This window comes from Bombina bombina, chromosome 6 (assembly GCF_027579735.1).
Source record: "Bombina bombina isolate aBomBom1 chromosome 6, aBomBom1.pri, whole genome shotgun sequence".
Taxonomy (NCBI): Eukaryota; Metazoa; Chordata; class Amphibia; order Anura; family Bombinatoridae; genus Bombina; species Bombina bombina.
Window position 1 is genome coordinate 467,981,256 of NC_069504.1, and position 23,817 is coordinate 468,005,072.

Sequence of the window (23,817 nt, forward strand, 5' to 3'; positions counted from 1 at the left end):
GGATAACTTTCTGTTCTGTGCTGGTTGTTTGCCTTGGTTTTTTGTTTTTATATATATATATATATATATATATATATATATATATATATATATATATATATATATATATATATATAGATATAGATAGATAAAACCTTCATTTTCTACTTCTTGGAGAACCTTCCTTACATCAGAGGTAGAGACAAACTGTAGGAAGATGGATGTACCTGCAGGAAGCAGAGACGTCTATCTTGTTTTGTACTCTATGGGGTAGATTTATCATAGTGCGAGCGGACATAATGTAGCGTATCATGTCCGCTGCACATCGATAAATGCCAACAGCATACGCTTGTGAACTGCTGGTACAATGCTGCCCCCTGTAGATTCGTGGCCAATTGTCCGCTAGCAGGGGGTGTCAATTAACCTGATCGTATTCGATCATGTTGATTTGAGCAGGTGGACAAGTGATGGAGCAGCGGTCTTTAGACCTCTGCTTCATAACTTCTGTTTCCTGAAGACTCGTGCGGAAACGGGGCTTCAAGCTCCATACGGAGCTTGATAAATTGGCCCCTATATCTGCAAATTCACAAAACTCTTTCAAAGAATCATTCCTAATGGTATAGATATCAAAGTACTTGTAGATTTTATAGAGTAAAACTTTAACATCTATTGGAAGGCAATTTGCACCTGTCCGAATGCTGTTATGTAACACAAAAGCACCACACAGTATGTTTTTCTTCAGCTTGTCTTGTCATTTTAAAAAAATATTCTTTTCTCCCATGTGGTCAACCCCGCCAACATTTGTGTTTGTTTTGTCTGCTGTGAAAGCAACAATCTTTTTTTATTAGACTGTACTCATTTAGGATTCTTTGTCTTTGTCATTTCATTTATTTATTTATTTATTTATTTATTTCATTTAACGGGACATGAAACCCAAACATTTTTTTTCATAATTCAGATAGAGAATACAACTTTATTTTTATTTTTTCCAATTTACTTATATTATCAAATTTGCTTTTTTTCCCTTGTTATTCATGGTTGAAGAGAGATCTAGATAGGTAACATGCACATGCCTGAAGCACTAAATGACAGGAAATAGTGCTGCCATCTAGTGTTCTTGCTAATGTGTAACACTGTTGAAAAACTGCTGCCATATAGTACTGCAGACCTGCGCACTCCTAAACTTACCTTACCGCTTTTCAACAAAGGATGACAAGAAAATGAAGAAAATATGATAATACTGTAGAAGTACATTGGAAAGTTGTTTAAATTGTATGTTCTATCTGAATCATGAAAGAAAAAAAAAGATTTGTGAGTTCTAGCACTTTGGATGCCTTCTGTAAGATATAAAAAAATGGATCATAACTGGTAAAATCTTCAGTGCTTTGGGGTTGGATGCTTCAATCATCAATGAGATGTACTTTTCACAACTATGTTTTTCAGCACATTTTTTTTAAAGCATGTGCAGACAAGACATTTACAATAATTGTCCCGCATTTTGTCCTGTCACAGATCGTCCTGCTGACAAGTTTACAAATAATGAAAGATATTCAGTCCATGAACTGGAAACTGTAATAATGAAACACAGAATGATAGATAGGCTAATAACTAAATATATTAGTTTTTAAATACTATTTTAGTCCTGCACAGCCTAAGATCTGATTTACATAACTGTGCAAACTGTCCTGTGGCAGTGGTCACTTTCCCCTGGGAGCAGGGATGTCTGTTCACCCTGAAATGTAGGCTCCGCAGCTCGGTATGAAAGCTTTAGCCCGCCATATTGGATACAGTGACAACTAATTACCAAATTTATGCAAAACAGAAAGAGACGCAGTCTGCCAGGAACAAACAGCAGCATCAATAGCTTGTTCTATGGCCTGGTTACCACCTGGAAGTAGCTTCTTTCTGCCCAATTGTGCTTTTCACAGAGAAAAACTTTCCTGTAGTATATCAGTCTGATCCTGCCAAGAGGCTACTTCCGGGTGGTAAATAGCCATTGAACTAGCTGATGAGCTGTTGTTCGTTCCTGGTTGAGCGCTTCTCTCTTCGTATGCAAATTAATATGACTCTGGAGAAGTCTCCCTATGGGTGATGGGGGAAACCAGACGTGGACTCCTTGCCCAGTGTGCTTAGAGGAATGTGGCTGCACCTCACTGACGAGGCCCATAGGAGGCCGAAACGATCGTCTGGGGTTGTCATGTTCCTTGTTCAGAGGAGAATTGCATGGTTTTTCGGGGATGGACTGACCTTACTTGGCGGGATCAGACTGATATACTTCAGGAAAGTTTTCCTTTGTGAAAAGCACACTGGTCTAAAAGAGGCTGCTTCCAGGTGGTAAATTGCCATAGAACTAGCTGATGAGCTGTTGTTCGTTCCTGAATGAGCGCTTCTCTCTTCGTATGCAAATTAATATGACCCTGGGGAAGTCTCCCTATGGGTGATGAGGGAAACCAGACGTGGACTCCTTGCCCAGTGTGCTTAGAGGAATGTGGCTGCACCTCACTGACGAGGCCCATAGGAGGCTGAAACGATCATCTGGGGTTGTCATGTTCCTTGTTCAGAGGAGAATTGCCTGGTATTTTGGGGCTGGACTGACCTTACATGGCGGGATCAGACTGATATACTTCAGGAAAGTTTTCCTTTGTGAAAAGCACACTGGTCTAAAAGAGGCTGCTTCCGGGTGGTAAATCGCCATAGAACTAGCTGATGAGCTTTTTTTCGTTCCTGGCTGAGCGCTTCTCTCTTCGTATGCTAATTACCAAATATAATTACCCAAGACTGGAAAAAAGTGCTCCAGTTTTTAGAAAGACGGTTTGTCTTATTGGAGACTGCAATCAAAGACATGGTGATGCCACAGTGGCATTATTGACAGATAGTATTATACTATTTGGAATAAAAACCTTTCTGAAATTAACAAGACATTTATTTTGACCTTGCATATCTGGTTCTGTATACTACAAGTTTGGAAGAGAAAATATGGTGAGCATTATAATATGATGACTAATCAAAAAAACAAGCTTTCTTAACCCTTTTAGCATGGTTGACGACATATTGACGTCATCCACACTATGAGCTAGATTACAAGTTAACGCGCTAAGCATAGTGTGAGTTGTAATATCAATATCGCGACCGTGCTAACTTTAGCTCAGTATTACAAGTTGAAAGTAAACGCAACCACACAAGAGCAAAACTAAATTTGCGCTTGTTGGGTTTGCATTGCACGGAAGCATTGCACTCACAAGAGCGCGCTTCCATAGGCTCCAATGGGAGCCTCTTTCTCATATAATTCTTGAGCAGTTTGACACTTGTTCAGTGATGCACTGGTCACGTGTTAAAATTCATAATAAAACATCACCATTATCAACAAAATTATGAAAAAATAAATAAATCTAAGGATAGCATAATAGAAAAGAATCTGAGAGTGATTGAATGAGTAAGGGCTGGCTGAAGTAGGAGTTGATTGGTGTGAAGAAAAACATATACATAAGGTGCAGCTGAAAAATAAAAGATTCACCCAAAAATGTAGTAAAAGAGTGCTAACTAGGACATAGGGTCAAACAAGAAGGCAAATTTACATTTCTCTTGTTCAGAGAGGGATTGCCTGGTATTTCGGGGCTGGACTGTACTGTGAAGTCAGGATCAGACTGATATGCTACAGGAAAATTCTTCTCTATGAAAGGCACATGTTGAGCAAAAAGAGGTTGCTTCTTGGGTGGTAACTAGCCACAGAGCAAGCTATTATGCTATTGTTCGTTCCCAGGTTGAGCGCTTCTCTCTTTTTATTTATGCTAATTATGACTCTTGGGGAAGTCTCCATAAGCGTGATGCGGGAATCCAGATGTGGACCCGTTGCTCAGTGTGCCTAGAGGAATATGGCTGCACCTCAATGATGAGGCCCACACTAGGCCGAAATGTACATCTGGGGTTTTGCCGTTTCCCTTGTTCAGAGAGGGATAGCCTGGTATTTCGGGTCTGGACTGCACTGTCAAGTCAGGATCAAACTGATATGCTACAGGAAGGATCTTCTCTGTGAAAAGCACATGTTGAGCAAAAAGCGGCTGCTTCTTGAGTGGTTACTAGCCATAGAACAAGCTATTATGCTATTGTTCATTCCCAGTTTGAGCGCTTCTCTCTTAAGAAAGCAAAATTGCATCACAAGGGAGAGCATATTCTGTCTTGTGTTTTTCTAAGATAAATTATAAGGTTCATCAACAAGGTATCAGCATGCTCTTGTGTCTAGTGAATTTAAAGGGACACTCAAGTCAAATTTAAACTTTAATGATTCACAAAGAGCATGCAATTTTAAACAACCTTCCAAATTAATTCCATTAAAGGAACCCTCAAGAAAAAATAAACCTTTATAATTCCGAAGGAGCATGCAGTTTTAAGACACTTTCCAATTTACTTATTATAAAATTTTGCACAGTCTTTTTATATACACACTTTCTGGGGAACAAGATCCTACTGAGCATGTGTACAAGCTCACAGTATATATACACAATAATCTGTGATTGGCTGATGTCTGTCACATGATACAGGGAGACGGAAAATAAAAGAAATAATACATTTGTCAGAAAAAAAATCTATTGCTTATTTGAAATTCAGAGTAGGTGTTATTGCCTTGTATTTTTTTGTAAAAAAGTTAAAAATATCACTCAAATCACACTGGTAAACTATGGAAATTAAATAGAATTAATTAGTATCCTGCCGCGCTGCAACAGAGTCATTTTTACTTTTGTCAAGGTCTTTGAAAATACTTATATGGTAATCTGCTTATTTGGTTTCACAAGGTTTAACTTTTATTTATACCATTTAGTGAGCATTTTGCTAATTTAAAAAGGTAACTCTACTAATTGACTGGAATCAATTTGAAAAAAGATGACATACAATGTTTTCGCATGAGAATTCTGAAGGATTGAAATGGTGTCATTAGTGTATGCGATCGGGCGGATTGATGTCCGCAGCCTCAGAGGTGGCGGAAGAGTTAAAGGGACACTCAGGTTAAATTACATTTTCATGATTCAGATACAGCATGTAATTTTAAACAACTTTTCAATTTACTTCCATTAAAAAAAATGTGCACAGTCTTTTATATTTACAATTTTTGATTCACCAGATCCTACTGAGCATGTGCAAGAATTCACAGACTATACGTATATCCATTTGTGATTGGCTGATTGCTATCACATGGTACAAGGGGAGTGGAAATATACATAACTTTGAAATTTGTTATTAAAAAATCTACTACTTATTTGATGTTCAGACTAAGTGCTATTGCATTGTCTTGTTATCTTGCATTTGTTGATTATGCAAATCTAATGTGTTGACTGGTCCTTTAAGGAGCAGCAGTTTTAAGACAGCTGCTTCTTAACTCCTGTTTTTGCGAGCAGCAGAAACAGGGGTTTTCAGGGCCATATGGCCCCTTCCTCTTAACTGACAATAAATATCAATTTGTGGCCCGTAGAAATGCAAGCACCTGAGCTTCATAAATCAGTTTATATAGGTGGTTTGGCTTCGGTTGGAAGAGATATCTTTGAGTCAGATGATGGAACCTTTAATTGGCTGGCAAATCATTAACTTGCTGGAGTGTTCCTATAAGCAGTGAATAAAAGGTTGGCGTAAGTGTGTACTGAACTTTATTTTTAACATCTGCTTTATTAAATGGGCATGAAACCTAACATTTTTGGGTTTAAATTCCAAAACCTCACAATAATCATAAAACTTACTTCACATTGGATTTATGATTAATTGGAATGGATTTCTATATTTTTTATATACAAATACAGATTCATATGCCTATTTTATTTAATTAAATTACATTATTGCAAATTTTGTAAAAAGAAAAAAAATACAACAAACAAAGAAACTTCAAATATCCCAGATAAAAATATATATAAATGTTCTTTTATTACACAGTCTTCAGGTATTATGCTAAAAAAAATTGAAATATATATAACTTGATGGGTAGGGATAGGAAGTCTTGTTATTACAGAGATCCTCTGCTTTAATGAGTACCAGATGGAGTCTGGTTTTGCAATAATGGCTGCATAAAGAGTCCCACAGTTCCTACAACACAAACAATGATAAAGATCCAGAGAAACAATCTGTCCACAACCATGGCAACATATTTCCAATCTTCAATGATCTAAAAAAAAAACATATTTGAATTAGAACTGAACCAATCTGAATATATTTCTACTAGCCTATAATAGATATTATCTCTATAATGATTACCTCTCTCACTGTGGTCCTGATACAGTTTATTATACTAGAATGGCTTATAATCTTATATCTTTTTCTCAGCACAATGTTAAACAGCATGCTATTCTACCCCTTTGAATGTGTTTATATTTGTAACTTGATTCCATTTCCACATGTAAACATTATGCATTAGCATATTTCTATTTACGTGGTAGTTGAGGAGCCTGTGAGATATGAAAATGGAATTGTAGAAAAATAATTATTATCCAATGTATAATATACTCGTATTCATTACTGGGAGATGAAAAGAAAGAAATGATCACTAATATTTATTTCTGTAGCCTAGCTTATGCTGACACTCTTACAGTAAAATACCAACATTCTCTGAAGGTAACATATAAAATAGAAATAGAAATACAAAGAGCATATCTTACACTTTGGTCTTCATCGTCACTTTTCATGTGATCTGCTATGAAGTTGACACCTTGCATAGCTTCATGAACCTCAGGAGAAAACTTCCTGTAAGATCTTTGACGGATATCTGGTTTTCGCAAACTCTCAGCCTGATTACTAAGTTTTACATCACATTTTCTCAAAGTTGCTGTGTTTACAAAGTAGTTTGAATTTCTGAATGATTCAAGCTGTGTGTTCTTCCTGCAGCTGTGGAGCTTTTGAGTAGCTGAGTTATGTTCTGGCCGTTTCATAAATAGGAAAAATGGAAGCTTCTCCAGAAAACAATTCTTTACCCATGGTGGCATAGTGTGGGTGCTAGGTGATCTGTGATGTACATTAAGAACACAAACACTGGTGACAATGGAAAATGTCACCAACACCATAGTAAACATGAGGTATTTCCCAATTAGTGGAACATCTAGAGAAGTTGGAGGGACAATTTTGGAAATTAAGAGCAAAAACACAGTTAAAGCAAGAAGTACAGATATACAGAGAGTCATCTTCTGTCCACAGTCTGATGGAAGATAGAACACCAATATCGCCAAAGAAGTAATTAGAATACATGGAATTATTAAGTTAATAGTATAGAAAAGAGGCTTTCTTTTGATTATAAAGTCATAAGTGACATCAACATATGTCAGATCAAGAGGGTTTACTGTTCTTCTTCCTGGGAGCTCTATAATGTCCCATTCACCACTTGGTGTGAAATCATCCATACTCGCATAGCCTTGACTCAGCACAAGATCAATCTCAGTGTAATCATAAGTCCAAGAGCGAAACTTCAAAGTGCAGTTCTGTTGGTCAAAGGGAAAGTGTTTCACTTCTATTTTGCATGCGCTTTTGTAGATGGCTGGAGGTAACCATGCAATGCTGCCATTGTTCTGCACAACTGCATTGGTGAACAAAGAGACCTCATATGTTCCATCCGCACTTGTAGAATGGACAACATAAAAGAGATAAAAAAAAATATAGACTCATAATTATAAGGGTGCTCAGTTTACAAATCTATCAGATTTGATTGCAAAGTAAATATTAACACATTTTAATAAATCATAGTTATTTTAGTGCCCCAATTGAATATACCCAAATGGTTTCACGTCCGAATATGTCATAAGACAAATCATACAAGTCTGGGATATGTATAAGACAATCCTAAAGAATAATTAAGAGGACATTAAAGTTATTATTTTTGTATCTGTTGAATATAAAAGAGAATATTTTAAAAAAATTTTTTTTTTTATAAAACGGATGTTTTTGTACTGAGAAAAATACACCATTTTGTTTTTTTATGACTGTGGGACATGTCAATATTCCTTGGACCTTAATATGAAGCAATTAAAGTCCCTTTTAAAATACTTTTGGAGGCAGGAACCATGTTTGTATTTGGAAGTGGTTAATCCAAGGTTCTGGGCCTTGTATAATAAGTGTGTGCTATTTTCCAAACATTGAATTTTGTCAAAATCAAAATAAATAGCTTTAACATAACTTTTCATGAAAAAAATTATAATAATTAGAGTTCAACGACACTTCAAGTCTAAAGTTTAGATCAGAAAACTATCTGTCTCTGTCAGCCCTATGGTTCTTATTGTCTATCGGTAGTTATGTTTATAATATTGTGTTTATTAGGCAGATATGTGTATGATACAGACAATCTGTGTATGGTATAATCATATACAGATTATAGGTGCAGAGGATAATGCCACATAGCAAATTACAGATAAAGATATTAAAGAATAATTCAATATCTCTATTTATGTTACCTAAATCTATGTGAATAGGATTATAATAAATATGAATGTTACGTAGATATTTAATGATAGGGTTAACCAAACACTATCAGATTGAAACATTTAGTGTAATTCAAAACTCTGACTTCATACTCTGGGGCCTATCTATCACGCTCCGAAAGGAGCTTGATGGCCCATGTTTCTGGCGAGTCTTCAGACTCGCCAGAAACAGCAGTTATGAAGCCGCGGTCACAAAGACCGTTGCTCCATAACCTGTCCGCCTGCTCTGAGCAGGCGGACAGACATCGCTGGAAATCAACCCGATCGAGTATGATCGGGTTGATTGACACACCCCTGCTGGCGGCCCATTGGCCGTGAGTCTGCAGGGGGCGGCGTTGCACCAGCAGCTCTTGTGAGCTGCTGGTGCAATGCTGAATACGTATTGCTCTCCGTATTCAGCGAGGTCTGGCGGACCTGATCCGCACTGTCGGATCAGGTCCGCCAGACCTTGTTAAATAGAGACCAATATCTTTTAAGGTAAAAAAATGTATTTAGCATATTATAAAGCAGCACTGTGCTTTGCTGAAACAATTCACGTCACCATAAATGCATTATAAATGTGCATGTGTGCCGATGCCGCTCATTGACACATCATGCAGGTAATTGCTAGGTTCTGCAATGAAAGGCAGACACTTTATTGCACAGCTTGTGCTTACACTGCTCCAGTTTATGATTAGTAATGTAAGACCTCAAAACTATGAGAAGACATTTGCTCAGTCCAGAGGAAAACCAGTTATGACATGTTGATAGGAGACTCAGTAGAGGCTCTAGCAAGAAGATGAAAAAGCCTGTTCCCCAAAATAGTTATTTAATTCTACACTACCCAATCTGAAATACTTATCTGTACATTTCCATACAAATGAGTTTCTCAAACTACTCATTATCAGGGATACTATGGCCTAGATTTAGAGTTGGGCGGTAGCCGTCAAAACCAGCGTTAGAGGGTCCTAACGCTGGTTTTTACCGCCCGCTGGTATTTGGAGTCAGTCAGAAAAGGGTCTAACGCTCACTTTGCAACCGCGACTTTTCCATACCGCAGATCCCCCTACGCCATTTGCGTATCCTATCTTTTCAATGGGATCTTTCTAACGCCGGTATTTAGAGTCTTGGCTGAAGTGAGCGTTAGAAATCTAACGACAAAACTCCAGCCGCAGAAAAAAGTCAGTAGTTAAGAGCTTTCTGGGCTAACGCCGGTTTATAAAACTCTTAACTACTGTGCTCTAAAGTACACTAACACCCATAAACTACCTATGTACCCCTAAACCGAGGTCCCCCCACATCGCCGCCACTCTATTAAAATGTTTTAACCCCTAATCTGCCGCTCCGTACACCGCCGCCAGCTACGTTATCCCTATGTACCCCTAATCTGCTGCCCCTAGCATCGCCGACCCCTATATTATATTTATTAACCCCTAATCTGCCGCTCCCACTATCGCTGACACCTGCATATTTTTTTAACCCCTAATCTGCCGCTCCGTACACCGCCGCCAGCTACATTATCCTTATGTACCCCTAATCTGCTGCCCCTAACACCGCCGACCCCTATATTATATTTATTAACCCCTAATCTGCCACCCCCAACGTCGCCTCCACCTACCTACAATTATTAACCCTTAATCTGCCGACCGGATCTCACCGCTACTATAATAAATGTATTAACCCCTAAAGCTAAGTCTAACCCTAACACCCCCCTAAGTTTAAATATAATTTAAATCTAACGAAATAAATTAACTCTTATTAAATAAATTATTCCTATTTAAAGCTAAATACTTACCTGTAAAATAAACCCTAATATAGCTACAATATAACGAATAATTATATTGTAGCTATTTTAGGATTAATATTTATTTTACAGGCAACTTTGTAATTATTTTAACCAGGTACAATAGCTATTAAATAGTTAATAACTATTAAATAGTTACCTAGTTAAAATAATTACAAAATTACCTGTAAAATAAATCCTAACCTATGTTACAATTAAACCTAACACTACACTATCAATAAATTAATTAAATACAATACCTACAATTATCTACAATTAAACCTAACACTACACTATCAATAAATAAATTAAATAAAATACCTACAAATAAATACAATGAAATAAACTAACTAAAGTACAAAAAATAAAAAAAAGCTAAGTTACAAAAAATAAAAAAATATTTACAAACATTAGAAAAATATTACAATTTTAAACTAATTACACCTACTCTAAGCCCCCTAATAAAATAACAAAGACCCCCAAAATAAAAAAATGCTCTACCCTATTCTAAATTAAAAAAGTTCAAAGCTCTTTTACCTTACCAGCCCTGAAAAGGGCCCTTTGCGGGGCATGCCCCAAAGAATTCAGCTCTTTTGCCTGTAAAAAAAACACATACAATACCCCCCCCCAACATTACAACCCACCACCCACATACCCCTAATCTAACCCAAACCCCCCTTAAATAAACCTAACACTAAGCCCCTGAAGATCTTCCTACCTTATCTTCACCTCGCCGGGTATCACACCGATCCGTCCTGGCTCCGATGTCTTGATCCAAGCCCAAGCGGGGGGCTGAAGATGTCCATGATCTGGCTGAAGTCTTCATCCAAGCGGGAGCTGAAGAGGTCCATGATCCGGCTGAAGTCTTCTATCAACGGCATCTTCAATCTTCTTTCTTCTGGAGCCATCATCTTCTAGCCGACGCAGATCCAACCTCTTCTACCAACGCCTACTCGCCGAATGACGGTTCCTTTAAATGACGTCATCCAAGATGGCGTCCGTCGATTTCTGATTGGCTGATAGGATTCTATCAGCCAATCGGAATTAAGGTAGGAAAATTCTGATTGGCTGATGGAATCAGCCAATCAGAATCAAGTTCAATCCGATTGGCTGATCCGATCAGCCAATCAGATTGAGCTTGCATTTTATTGGCTGATCAGAACAGCCAATAGAATGTGAGCTCAATCTGATTGGCTAATCGGATCAGCCAATCGGATTGAACTTGATTCTGATTGTCTGATTCTATCAGCCAATCAGAATTTTCCTACCTTAATTCCGATTGGCTGATAGAATCCTATCAGCCAATCGGAATTCGACGGACGACATCTTGGATGACGTCATTTAAAGGAACCGTCATTCGGCGAGTAGGCGTCGGTAGAAGAGGTTGGATCCGCGTTGGCTGGAAGATGATGGCTCCGGAAGAAAGAAGATTGAAGATGCTGTTGATAGAAGACTTCAGCCGGATCATGGACCTCTTCAGCTCCCGCTTGGATGAAGACTTCAGCCGGATCATGGACATCTTCAGCCCCCCGCTTGGGCTTGGATCAAGACATCGGAGCCAGGACGGATCGGTGTGATACCCGGCGAGGTGAAGATAAGGTAGGAAGATCTTCAGGGGCTTAGTGTTAGGTTTATTTAAGGGGGGTTTAGGTTAGATTAGGGGTATGTGGGTGGTGGGTTGTAATGTTGGGGGGGGGGGGTATTGTATGTGTTTTTTTACAGGCAAAAGAGCTGAATTCTTTGGGGCATGCACCGCAAAGGGCCCTTTTCAGGGCTGGTAAGGTAAAAGAGCTTTTCTATTTTAATTTTAGAATAGGGTAGGGCATTTTTTTATTTTGGGGGTCTTTGTTATTTTATTAGGGGGCTTAGAGTAGGTGTAATTAGTTTAAAATTGTTGTAATATTTTTTTAATGTTTGTAAATATTTTTTTATTTTTTTTAACTTAGCTTTTTTTATTTTTTGTACTTTAGTTAGTTTATTTCATTGTATTTATTTGTAGGTATTTTATTTAATTTATTTATTGATAGTGTAGTGTTAGGTTTAATTGTAGATAATTGTAGGTATTGTATTTAATTTATTTATTGATAGTGTAGTGTTAGGTTTAATTGTAACTTAGGCTAGGATTTATTTTACAGGTAATATTGTAATTATTTTAACTAGGTAGCTATTAAATAGTTATTAACTATTTAATAGCTATTGTACCTGGTTAAAATAAATACAAAGTTGCCTGTAAAATAAATATTAATCCTAAAATAGCTACAATATAATTATAATTTATATTATAGCTATATTAGGGTTTATTTTACAGGTAAGTATTTAGCTTTAAATATGAATAATTTATTTAATAAGAGTTAATTTATTTTGTTAGATTTAAATTATATTTAATTTAGGGGGGTGTTAGTGTTAGACTTAGCTTTAGGGGTTAATACATTTATTATAGTAGCGGTGAGCTCCGGTCGGCAGATTAGGGGTTAATTATTGTAGGTAGCTGGCGGCGACGTTGTGGGGGGCAGATTAGGGGTTAATAAATATAATATAGGGGTCGGCGATGTTAGGGGCAGCAGATTAGGGGTACATAACTATAATGTATGTTGCGGCGGTGTACGGAGCGGCAGATTAGGGGTTAATAATAATATGCAGGTGTCAGCTATAGCAGGGGCGGCAGATTAGGGGTTAATAAATATAACATAGTGGTCGGCGATGTTAGGGGTACATAGGGATAACGTTGTTGGCGGCGGTGTACGGAGCGGCAGATTAGGGGTTAATAATAATATGCAGGGGTCAGCGATAGCGGGGGCGGCAGATTAGGGGTTAATAAGTGTAAGGTTAGGGGTGTTTAGACTCGGGGTACATGTTAGGGTGTTAGGTGCAGATGTAGGAAGTGTTTCCCCATAGGAAACAATGTAGTTGCGTTAGGAGCTGAACGCTGCTTTTTTGCAGGTTTTTTTTCAGCTCAAACAGCCCCATTGTTTCCTAAGGGGGAATTGTGCACAAGCACATTTTTGAAGCTGGCCGCGTCCGTAAGCACCGCTGGTATCGAGAGTTGCAGTGGCGGTAAATATGCTCTACGCTCCCTTTTTGGAGCCTAACGCAGCCCTTCTGTGAACTCTAAATACCAGCGGTATTTAAAAGGTGCGGGAGAAAAAAAGCATGCGTAGCTAACGCACCCCTTTGGCCGCAGAACTCTAAATCTAGCCGAATGTATTCTGAATACTGCTACCAGATTCAGAAAGCCTTTATGTTATGACACAGAATAACAATAAGCTCTTAAATATTAAAACAAATATACATCTATATAGATTTATTAACCTTATGCCTATTAGGAAAAATGCAGGAAAAAAAAAGTATTTCAATATACAATTAGGTGAATACTATTCATAATGGGACGATTACGAGTGGAGCCCTATCATTTGTAAGCAAGCAATATACATTTTCGTGTTCGTTTGCATGCATGTTAAATTACTAGCTAGGAGGGGGTGTCAATCAACCTGATCAGGCGGATTGATGTCCACAGCCTCAGAGCTGGCGGGCGAGTTAAGGAGCCCAATTAGAAGCATTGGGTCCGATTGACCGCTTGGTAAATCGGCCCCTATATGTCAAGGGTATCAAACATATTTTGATGCCAGGGGTTAAATTCTTAAAATGACTTATACAAACGGGGGAAATGCTCTGTTGAACTTATTTAATGGAACTTTGAAACTTCATTGGACATTAAAGTATAAAAATAAAATACTTGGTTTTACTGTGTGTTTAACTCCTGCAAATAAATGTGCTTATATTTAAACCAAAGACATAATATCAAATTATTCCAGCTGATTATAGATCTACTAATTCTCAAATTTCTACATTCCCTATTTTATTATATATTTTTACTTTATATTATATTAGCACAAAAAAAATAGGATCCCTCTGTTAGTAATAATCTATTATTTATGTAGTATTTATGCAAATTGACCTGGTTTTTAATATTGACTGGACAGACCAAGCCATGTTACTTTTTTTTTTTCCAGAAAAAGTCAAAGCCTGGCCACAATGTAATAGCAATTCATGCAGCCCTTTAGGCTGCAGTCTTGGCTAATAATTGCCCATAGACTTACAATCTAGAATTTTATAAATCTGATGCAAGGAACTGTTATACAATATTTTGAAATACACTGCAGCAAACTCTAACATCCAATGGTTACATTATCTTATAAAAAATAAATCTGATCATCACATATTTTACTACTGTAGTGGATGCCAATAAGTATGAATGTCATTGAAATGGAAGCATATGGAACAGATGTAGCCATAGTATTTGCTTACTTATTATAAAGTACAATATCAGGTAGCCAGATTTGTTGAGAAGGGATACGAAGTTTCTTTATACCATCATATTCATCTGGATTCCATGTCAGTCGGTAATCAACCCACTCCTGCAATTGCATGTTAAAAATAGGTTTATTTCTCTGCATATCTGTAAATCGGTATGTAGTACAGATGTTAGATTTACAAAGGTGTCGTGTTGCGTGAAAATATAGAAAAGTCAGTCAGTAGCGTCCTGATAAAGACAAAGGATATGTGTATGAAATGTGCTGATTTTTAGTTGCTTTTTGTACATTTTTGGTGCTCAAGAACTGTTTTTTGGTCTGATCATTTTAATAGCAGCAATAAAGACCAGTCTTGTGGCCTATGTGGCAGGCATAACAGGAGACAGTAAATGGTTCCTGCAGGTTAAATCTGTGTTTTTACACTAAAACTTTCTGTAAACTCTAAAAACAAAGATTCAAATCTGCAATGTACATAACACAGTCAGTGCAATGTACAGAATAGTGTCAGTTATTGTGCGTCCTGCCTATTCCTGTTATTGGTGGCTCAGTCCCCTCTAATTGTTTGCAAATTCTATATTTGCTGCTGTGAGTGGTGCAGCCATTACGCAGGAACTGAGCAGTCTGCACTTACAAACACTGCTGTGTAGAGTTTCTGCTGCCTCTGCTGCTTTATTATAGTTCTCTTTATGAATTACTGAGCATAGATGTTCTTGTAATTAATGAACAGTTTAGTGAATATTAAAGAACAAACTAAAACTATACAGGAGTATTGTAACTTACTACTAAGGGCTAATTACCACTCCAGCTTGAGCGTTAATTTCGCTACAAGTTAACTTTTTGCTTGTGTCGGGTAGCACTGGTATTATGAGTTGAAAGTAAAATGTTTGCGATAGAGCAAAACCGCTGGGGGGGGGGGGGGGTTACAAAAAGTTAAGTACACAATATTGCAATTGCGATATTGCATTCTCCCTATTGACTTCAATGGAGCAGCGAAGTTAAAAAAAACTAACACCTATACTCGCAAGTTAACCCCCATCGCAGTAAGCCCCTTACTAACTTGTGCGCGTATTACAAGTTGACTGAAGGGTTAGGGATAAAAATAAATGTGCACCAAAGACAACATAAATACAATCATATATACTAACTAATAAAAATGATTCATAGAAATATTAATTAATCACCCTAGACATATGCAAAACATGGAAGGGGACTGCACTCTCATACCGGACCTGGTACACATCCCATGACCCTGCACCATGCTCAGCCCTGGGTGCTCACTGGCACTGACAGGAAGCTGTGCTGTCCCCAGAGTCACAGGCAGTTAACCCCAGACAGGTCTGGGTGCAAGAACCATAGGGAAAATTACAAAACAAATTAATACAGCACACAGAGAAAGTCCAGCACCTGTCTGGGATTAACTGCCTGTTACTCTCTTTTTCTTGCCCTTAAAAGGGCATTCAGATGCCCAAATCCTAATCTAAAAAAAAAAACACCCAAAAAAAGTTTAAAAAAACTTAACACTAACCCCCGACAATCCACGTACAGTCCGTACATCCATCCTCATCCAGGCGGCGAGATTTTCATCCATCCAGTTGGCGTCTTCTATCTTCATCCCGGTGGCGCAGACCGGCTCCATCCTGAAGACACCCAGCATCCTCTTCATACGGTCACCGCCGTATACTGAATCTTTAATGCAATGGAGCCTTTTCAAAATGGCATCCCTTACATTCCTATTGGCTGATTTGATTTTTGAAATTCAAATCAGCCAATAGGATGAGAGCTACTGAAATCCTATTGGCTGTTCAAATCAGCCAATAGGATGAGAGCTACCAAAATTATATTGGCTGAAAGTATATTGGATACTGCAATACCGCGTTAACTTCTCCCCTTAGACTTAAATAGAGCACATTTTAAAAAAAAAAACAGTTATTGTTCACGCACTAACCCGACCACGTTTGACCAAGTGTGCTCAACCCAAAGGTAATTATGAATATATTTCTAATTATATCTGATTAATTTGTTTTGTAAAATATATATCTATACCTATATAGCTATATGAATATATATATATATATATATATATATATATACATATACACACAGTATATATATATATATATATATATATATATATATATATATATATATATATATATATATATATATATATATATATATATATATATATATATATATATATAAATACAAAGAACATTTTACTCTATGTGAAGAACATTGGAATGTAAAATGTTTACAGTAAATACACATGAAAAAAGATAATTAAATATTAATATTGAATAAAATTCATTTTTCATGTTTCAAGATATTTGAGTGGAAAGGGCTCCAAAGTGTATATATATATATATATATATATATATATATATATATATATATATATATATATATATATATATATATATATATATATATATATATATATATATATATGTGTGTGTGTGTGTGTGTATAAAGGTTTATATGCAGTATACTGTATATATATATAACCACATTCACATATTTAGACACATATATATATTATAGCTCTTTCCGTTCAAAAACCTTGACATATACCATATACCTCTGAACCTTTATAACTTTTTTATTATTAATTATAAGTGTTTGGTGCAATTTTTTTTAAAGCCCTAACCCTTTAAGTGACGTCTTCAGTTGGGCTAGCCAGAGAAGCGCAAATTTAGATTGCATTCGAAGATGTGCGTTTACTTTCAACTTGTAATACATGCGCAAGTTAACGTACTGTAGGTGCAATATTGCAATATCCACCAATCCTTTCCCTCAGAGAACATTTTTTCCTCCAATGATTGTCAATGATAATGAAGAATTTGAGGTGGAGGATATTCTGGACTTTCATTTTCGAAAAGGTCGCTAGAAGTATCTACAGTATACAATAGAAGTGAGTACATCAAAATTGTATAACTGCATTACGTTTAAAGGGACAGTACACTGTAAAATTGTTTTTATATGAATGTATTTTCAATTACTTGCTATACCAGCAGCAGAGTATAAAATTTATGAGAAATTGCATTTTTCGGTTTATTTGTGTATATGAAGTAGCTGGTTTTTATTTTAAACCACAGCCTATTACAATGGGTTGAGCTTCAGGTAATATCAGATCCCATTATGTTATCACTTTTATGTATACAGACTTGCTTCCTTATTTTATATTTGTCAAGAAAACCAAAGCTCAATGCTTAGAAAGAACAATGGAAAATTATAATTTTATTACTTAACTATCATGCCCCCCACTGAGAGGGTAATCTCTTCTGCTGGCTGTGTTTACTTAGGCTATTCAATAGAATATACTTCAGTATAGAAACTTTCTTACTTTACTTTGGGATACCACAGGCTAAATCAGCTATTTAATCAGCTATCTAATGCCAAAATAGGGGTAAAGGAGCTACTTGTAAACAATTTAAAACACTCCAGCCGGTAAAATGAATCATTGGGAACAATTTAAAGGGGAGAAAAATGTTGGGTGAACTGTTAAGTTTTTCAGTAGGGTATTTGCTCTTATGTCAAATTTCAAACTAACAGTTTAGATTTACTATATTAAAAAAACGGCACCAAAGCAGGAAATCAATGCAACAAAAGTCAGTGCACCTTTCATTACTGAAATTCAAAGCTATTATTTTTTTCAATACTTTGCATGTCCACCTTTATTTTTGATGACAGACTCAATCCTCCTTGGCATGGAGGAAACCAGTGTCGTACAAATTTCTGGAGAGATGTTCTGCCCTTCTTCAGAGATAATTTTTTTCAGCTGCTCTTTGCTGGAGTGGTTGTGTTGCTCTACCATTCTCGTTAAAATACCCCAAAGGTGTTCTACTGGATTCAAGTCAGGTGACATACTAGGCCAGGTCATAGTTTTCACTTGTTTCTCCTTTAGAAACTCCTTTGTGATTTTGGCAGTGTGTTTTGGATCGTTATCATGCTGGAATATTCGTCCTCTGCCAAACTTCTGGAGACTGGGAGTCATCTTGTCAGCCTGCTTTTTAGCATATTGCATGCATTCATGGTGCCATCTATAAATGTCATCTCCCCAACACCTTTTGCACTCATGCAGCCCCATATCGTCACACTCCCACCTCCATGATTCACTGCTGGGACTATGCATTCACTGTAATAATCCTGACCAGGTTCACACCAAACATAATGCACCCCATCTGAGACGAAAAATGGTATCTTGGTCTTGGCCATCTTACCAAATAATGTGCTCCCAGTATTACTCAGGCTTTTCATGCTGTTTAGCAAAGTTTAATCTTGCAGTTTTGTGCCGAAGAGCAAGCAAGGTTTTTTTTCCTTGGATGCTGTCCATAGAAGTTGACATTATTCAATGTCCTAAGCACTGTCTGAGCTGTCACAGAAACTCCCATTTCTATTGTTAATCCCTGAGCCAAATCTGAAGCACTTGCCTTGATGCAAATCTGAAGCACTTGCCTGTTGCCTGTTTTTCAGAGCTAGATTGTGCAAGTAGCGCATTGTCCATGGCGTCATTTTAGAAGGACAGCCACTGCGGCTCTGATTTTTGGCACTGTGTATCGATCTATACCTACTGATTACTGCTGCAACTGCGTTTTAACTGATTTTTATTTGGCCACCAATCTTCCTGTACTTTTCCATCTTTTTGAAGTCTCACAATCAGATTTTTCAATTCCTCTGGAAATTATTTTCCATGGGGAGAAATGATGCAGACTTGCAGATAGACACAGCCCATTGGTAAAAAAATTAGACTGTTCTGGTAACTTTGCTCATGCAATTAGGCTAATTGAAAATCATAGGTGTACTCAATTTTGTTTAAGTGATCTAACCTGTATGTCAGTGACCACAGGTGTATTGACTTTGTTGTATTAAGTTTCTACTTTAGGGCCTGTATTTTCAATATAATCTTTCTAAAGTATTTGTTTTTGATTGTTTATAATAGGAAATACTCTACTTGTCAACTTAGAAATAAAAAAAATTATTGAGAGGTGATACAATTTTGAATAATTTGATATTTAAGTGATATTGCCCAGGGGTGTACTCCTTTCTGTTGTATACTGTAGTTGTTTGGAAAAGTTACAGTCATGAAGAAAAAACCTGCAAGCATTTATCCAATATACATGCTCCACAACTTCTATGTGCCTTTCACAGGGATCACCCAGCCAAGCCTTCTCCATCATATGCCCAGAGGTCCTGCTTCAGGAGGAGCTATGTTAGTGCAATACTTACCTGTGTGATTGCCAGGTAGGCACTCTAAGTCTGAAACCCGATCTCATCTGCAGAGGAGACTCCACCATGCTGTTTTCTAAGGAGTCTTAGGGCATGCTATCCTGAGGCTTGCTGTTGAGGCCAAGATTTGTGTCAACTGCGTTATCCAAGTCTTCTTCTACTGATGAAGGCATGCTAAGCGTTATCCACATGCACAAGACTGTGCTAATATTTATAGGGATCGTTGGTGGGTTAGCACACATGCCAAGAGACAGCACCCAATTAAGTGGTACCTCTGCACTTCATGATGACACCACACTAAGCCCTATAAAGGCCTCTGAAACATACCATTCCTGGCTAGATTATTCTAATGACATGTCATTAGTTACCCCAGCTTCCAGTTACCCACCTTGGTGTTCCTGGTCTTCCGTTCTCCACGACCTGATACCTGCCCTGCATGTTGTCTTCTGGCTCTTTGACTCTTGGCTTCCAATTTTGACTTTGATTCTGATTGCTCCTTCTAGTCTGACATTCATCTGATTTTCCTAATCTGACCTTGGCATGGATTTTCACCTCTCTTTTGCATCCTGATTTTGATGACCTTGGCTTCCATGACTTTGCTTCTACTTAATCCTACTGAAATGGACCACCTGGCTAACTTTGGCTTCCACTGACAACGTCCCTGGTTACTCCATGGAACTTTAACAACCCTGGTGCCTTCCTCCTCTCTAGCCAACCTCTAGCAGAGGTGTATGTAAGAGTGTGCTCAATATCTGCATAGAGACTTCCAGCTCAGCAAACTTTCAGGTAAAGCCTTACAAAAAGTCATATAATGTTTGTTAAATGTGAATTGAGCGTTAATATAAAATCAACATAAAACCATTTATAAAGCAAAACAAAACAGGATATGCTTTAAAAAAAGAGGCGAAAATAGGTTCTATTGATAGTTCAGTTGTTCAATTAGGTATATTCAAAAATCAGGAAGAAAGAATAGGCGGATGGGAGAGAATGTGTTTTATGATTGGAATAACATTAGTGATGGGTTGAAATGCAAAGTTATGAGAAAATTATACAACCAGGGAAAAAAATTCTGATGGATTTGAATGTCTTTAAAAAAAAACTTTGTGAACCACTTTGCACAGCTGTTCTAACCAGACTAGATTGCGTCAAGTCTAGAATCCATACTATTAGTTACTGTATGTTTTCTGTTACAATTGTAAGCGTTATTTAAAGCAAGATCTCTCTTTTTTATATCTTTTACATTTTAAGACAGTACTCTTCATAAGTTAAAATGCTTTATAATCAGAAAGACAGAAATACTTGCCTGATTGAGCCATACATTGGTTGTCATAATTTGTTCCCGTTCATTCTATTAAAAGGAAAAAAAAAATGTATGTATAAAATTATTTGCTGAGTAACAGTTTAGTAGGTTATTGATAAACATGCCCCAACAATCAACAGAAATGTATTAACACATTTTTTCTGTTCTTCCCTAAAGGGGCATTGTGCTTAATGGGACAATGCTCTTGTTGTATTATTGCATGAATACTTGTTGTTAAACACAAGTTTAAGGGACAATTTAGAATAAAACAACCTACTATATTTAATTAGACCAACCTTTCTTTTCTTTTTCAATGTGTTTAACCTCTACAATTGAGTTAAATACATTGTCAAAATTGTGCTTTTGTGCCATTCCAGATGAGGATACAGCTTGCGAACAAATAGGAAGCAGGCATATATGTGTATACCGCTGTCTCTGTTTAATGTTTTTGAAGGAGTTAAACAAATAGTTAAAGAACGGCACTCAATTAAACAATAAAATGCTCTACTAAATAGTGCACCATATTCCTATGCTCAAATGTACCTTTTAATCAAAGAAGTTAATAGCATAGTTAAAGGGATAGTAAACACCAAAAAACAGAATTTATGCTTACCTGATAAATTACTTTCTCTTGCGGTGTATCCAGTCCACGGATTCATCCTTACTTGTGGGATATTCTCATTCCCTACTGGAAGTGGCAAAGAGAGCACACAGCAGAGCTGTCCATATAGCTCCCCCCCTAGCTCCACCCCCCAGTCATTCGACCGAAGGTTAGGAGAAAAGGAGAAACCATAGGGTGCAGTGGTGACTGTAGTTTAAACAAAACATTTTATTAACCTGACTTAATTGCCAGGGCGGGCCGTGGACTGGATACACCGCAAGAGAAAGTAATTTATCAGGTAAGCATAAATTCTGTTTTCTCTTGCAAGGTGCATCCAGTCCACGGATTCATCCATTACTTGTGGGATACCAATATCAAAGCTTTAGGACACGGATGAAGGGAGGGAACAAGACAGGTAACCTAAACGGAAGGCACCACTGCTTTCAAAACCTTTCTCCCAAAAATAGCCTCCGAAGAAGCAAAAGTATCGAATTTGTAAAATTTGGCAAAAGTATGCAGTGAAGACCAAGTCGCTGCCTTACAAATCTGTTCAACAGAAGCCTCATTCTTGAAAGCCCAAGTGGAAGCCACAGATCAGGTGGAATGAGCTGTAATTCGTTCAGGAGGCTGCTGTCCAGCAGTCTCATAAGTCAATCGGATGATGCTTTTCAGCCAGAAGGTAGCAGTCGCTTTCTGACCTCTCCTCTTACCAGAATAGAAAACAAACAAGGATGATGTTTGTCTGAAATCCTTGGTTGCTTGCAAATAGAATTTAAAAGCACGAACCACATCAAGATTGTGTAATAGCCGTTCCTTCTTTGAAGCTGGATTAGGACACAGGGAAGGAACAATGATTTCCTGGTTAATATTCTTATTAGAAACAACTTTAGGAAGAAAACCAGGTTTGGTACGCAAAACTACCTTATCTGCATGGAACACCAGATAGGGTGAATTACACTACAAAGCAGACAATTCTGAAACTCTTCGAGCAGAAGATATAGCTACCAAAAACAAAACTTTCCAAGATAATAACTTAATATCTATGGAATGTAAAGGTTCAAACGGAACCCCTTGAAGAACTGAAAGAACTAAATTTAGACTCCATGGCGGAGCCACAGGTTTATAGACAGGCTTGATTTTGACTAAAGCCTGAGCAAACGCTTGAACGTCTGGTACCTCTGCCTGACGCTTGTGTAAAAGGATAGACAGAGCAGATATCTGTCCCTTTAAGGAACTAGCTGACAAGCCTTTCTCCAATCCTTCTTGGAGAAAAGACAATATCCTTGGAATCCTAATCTTACTCCACGAGTAACCCTTGGATTCACACCAACAAAGATATTTCCGCCATATCTTATGGTAAATTTTCCTGGTGACAGGCTTTCTAGCCTGGATCAGAGTATCTATAATTGATTCAGAGAAACCACGCTTAGATAGAATTAAGCGTTCAATCTCCAAGCAGTCAGCTGCAGAGAAACAAGATTTGGATGCTGGAATGGACCCTGTATGAGAAGATCCTGCCTCGTTGGCAGTGTCCAAGGTGGGACAGATGACATGTCCACTAGGTCTGCATACCAAGTCCTGCGTGGCCACGCGGGCGCTATCAGAATTACCGAAGCCTTCTCCTGTTTGATTCTGGCTACCAGAAGAGGGAGAAGGGGAAACGGTGGAAAGACATAAGCCAGATTGAAGGACCAAGGCGCTACTAGAGCATCTATCAATGCCGCCTTGGGGTCCCTGGACCTGGATCCGTAGAGAGGAAGTTTGGAGTTCTGATGGGACGCGATCAGATCCAATTCAGGAATGCCCCATAGCTGTGTCAGCTGAGCAAAAACCTCCGGTTGGAGTTCCCACTCCCCCGGGGGAAAAGTCTGATGACTTAGAAAATCCGCCTCCCAGTTGTCTACACCTGGGATGTGAATTGCAGATAGATGGCAGGAGTGATCATCCGCCCACCTGATTATTTTGGTTAATTCCTTCATCGCTAGGGAACTTTTGTTCCCCTCTGATGATTGATGTACGCTACAGTCGTGATGTTGTCCGACTGAAATCTGATGAATTTGGCCGCCGCTAGTTGAGGCCATGCCTGAAGCGTGTTGAATATCGCTCTCAGTTCCAAAATGTTTATCGGGAGAAGAGACTCTTCCTGAGACCATAGGCCCTGAGCTTTCAGGGAGTCCAAGACCGTGCCCCAGCCTAAC

At 37.8% G+C, this 23,817-nt stretch overlaps 1 protein-coding gene across 1 annotated transcript in view; it reads right to left on the bottom strand.

Moving 5' to 3' along the window:
- Positions 1–5,896: 5,896 nt before the first annotated feature.
- The window catches only part of LOC128664465 (neuronal acetylcholine receptor subunit beta-4-like), a 139,271-nt gene continuing 121,350 nt past the window's right edge, over positions 5,897–23,817 (bottom strand). The window contains exons 3-6 of the mRNA XM_053719292.1: positions 21,022–21,066; positions 14,488–14,597; positions 6,615–7,563; positions 5,897–6,124 (exon numbers count right to left, since the gene is read on the bottom strand). Coding sequence (XP_053575267.1) covers positions 5,984–6,124; positions 6,615–7,563; positions 14,488–14,597; positions 21,022–21,066 — 1,245 coding nt within the window. The 3' untranslated portion in view covers positions 5,897–5,983. The remainder of the gene's footprint in view (positions 6,125–6,614; positions 7,564–14,487; positions 14,598–21,021; positions 21,067–23,817) is intronic.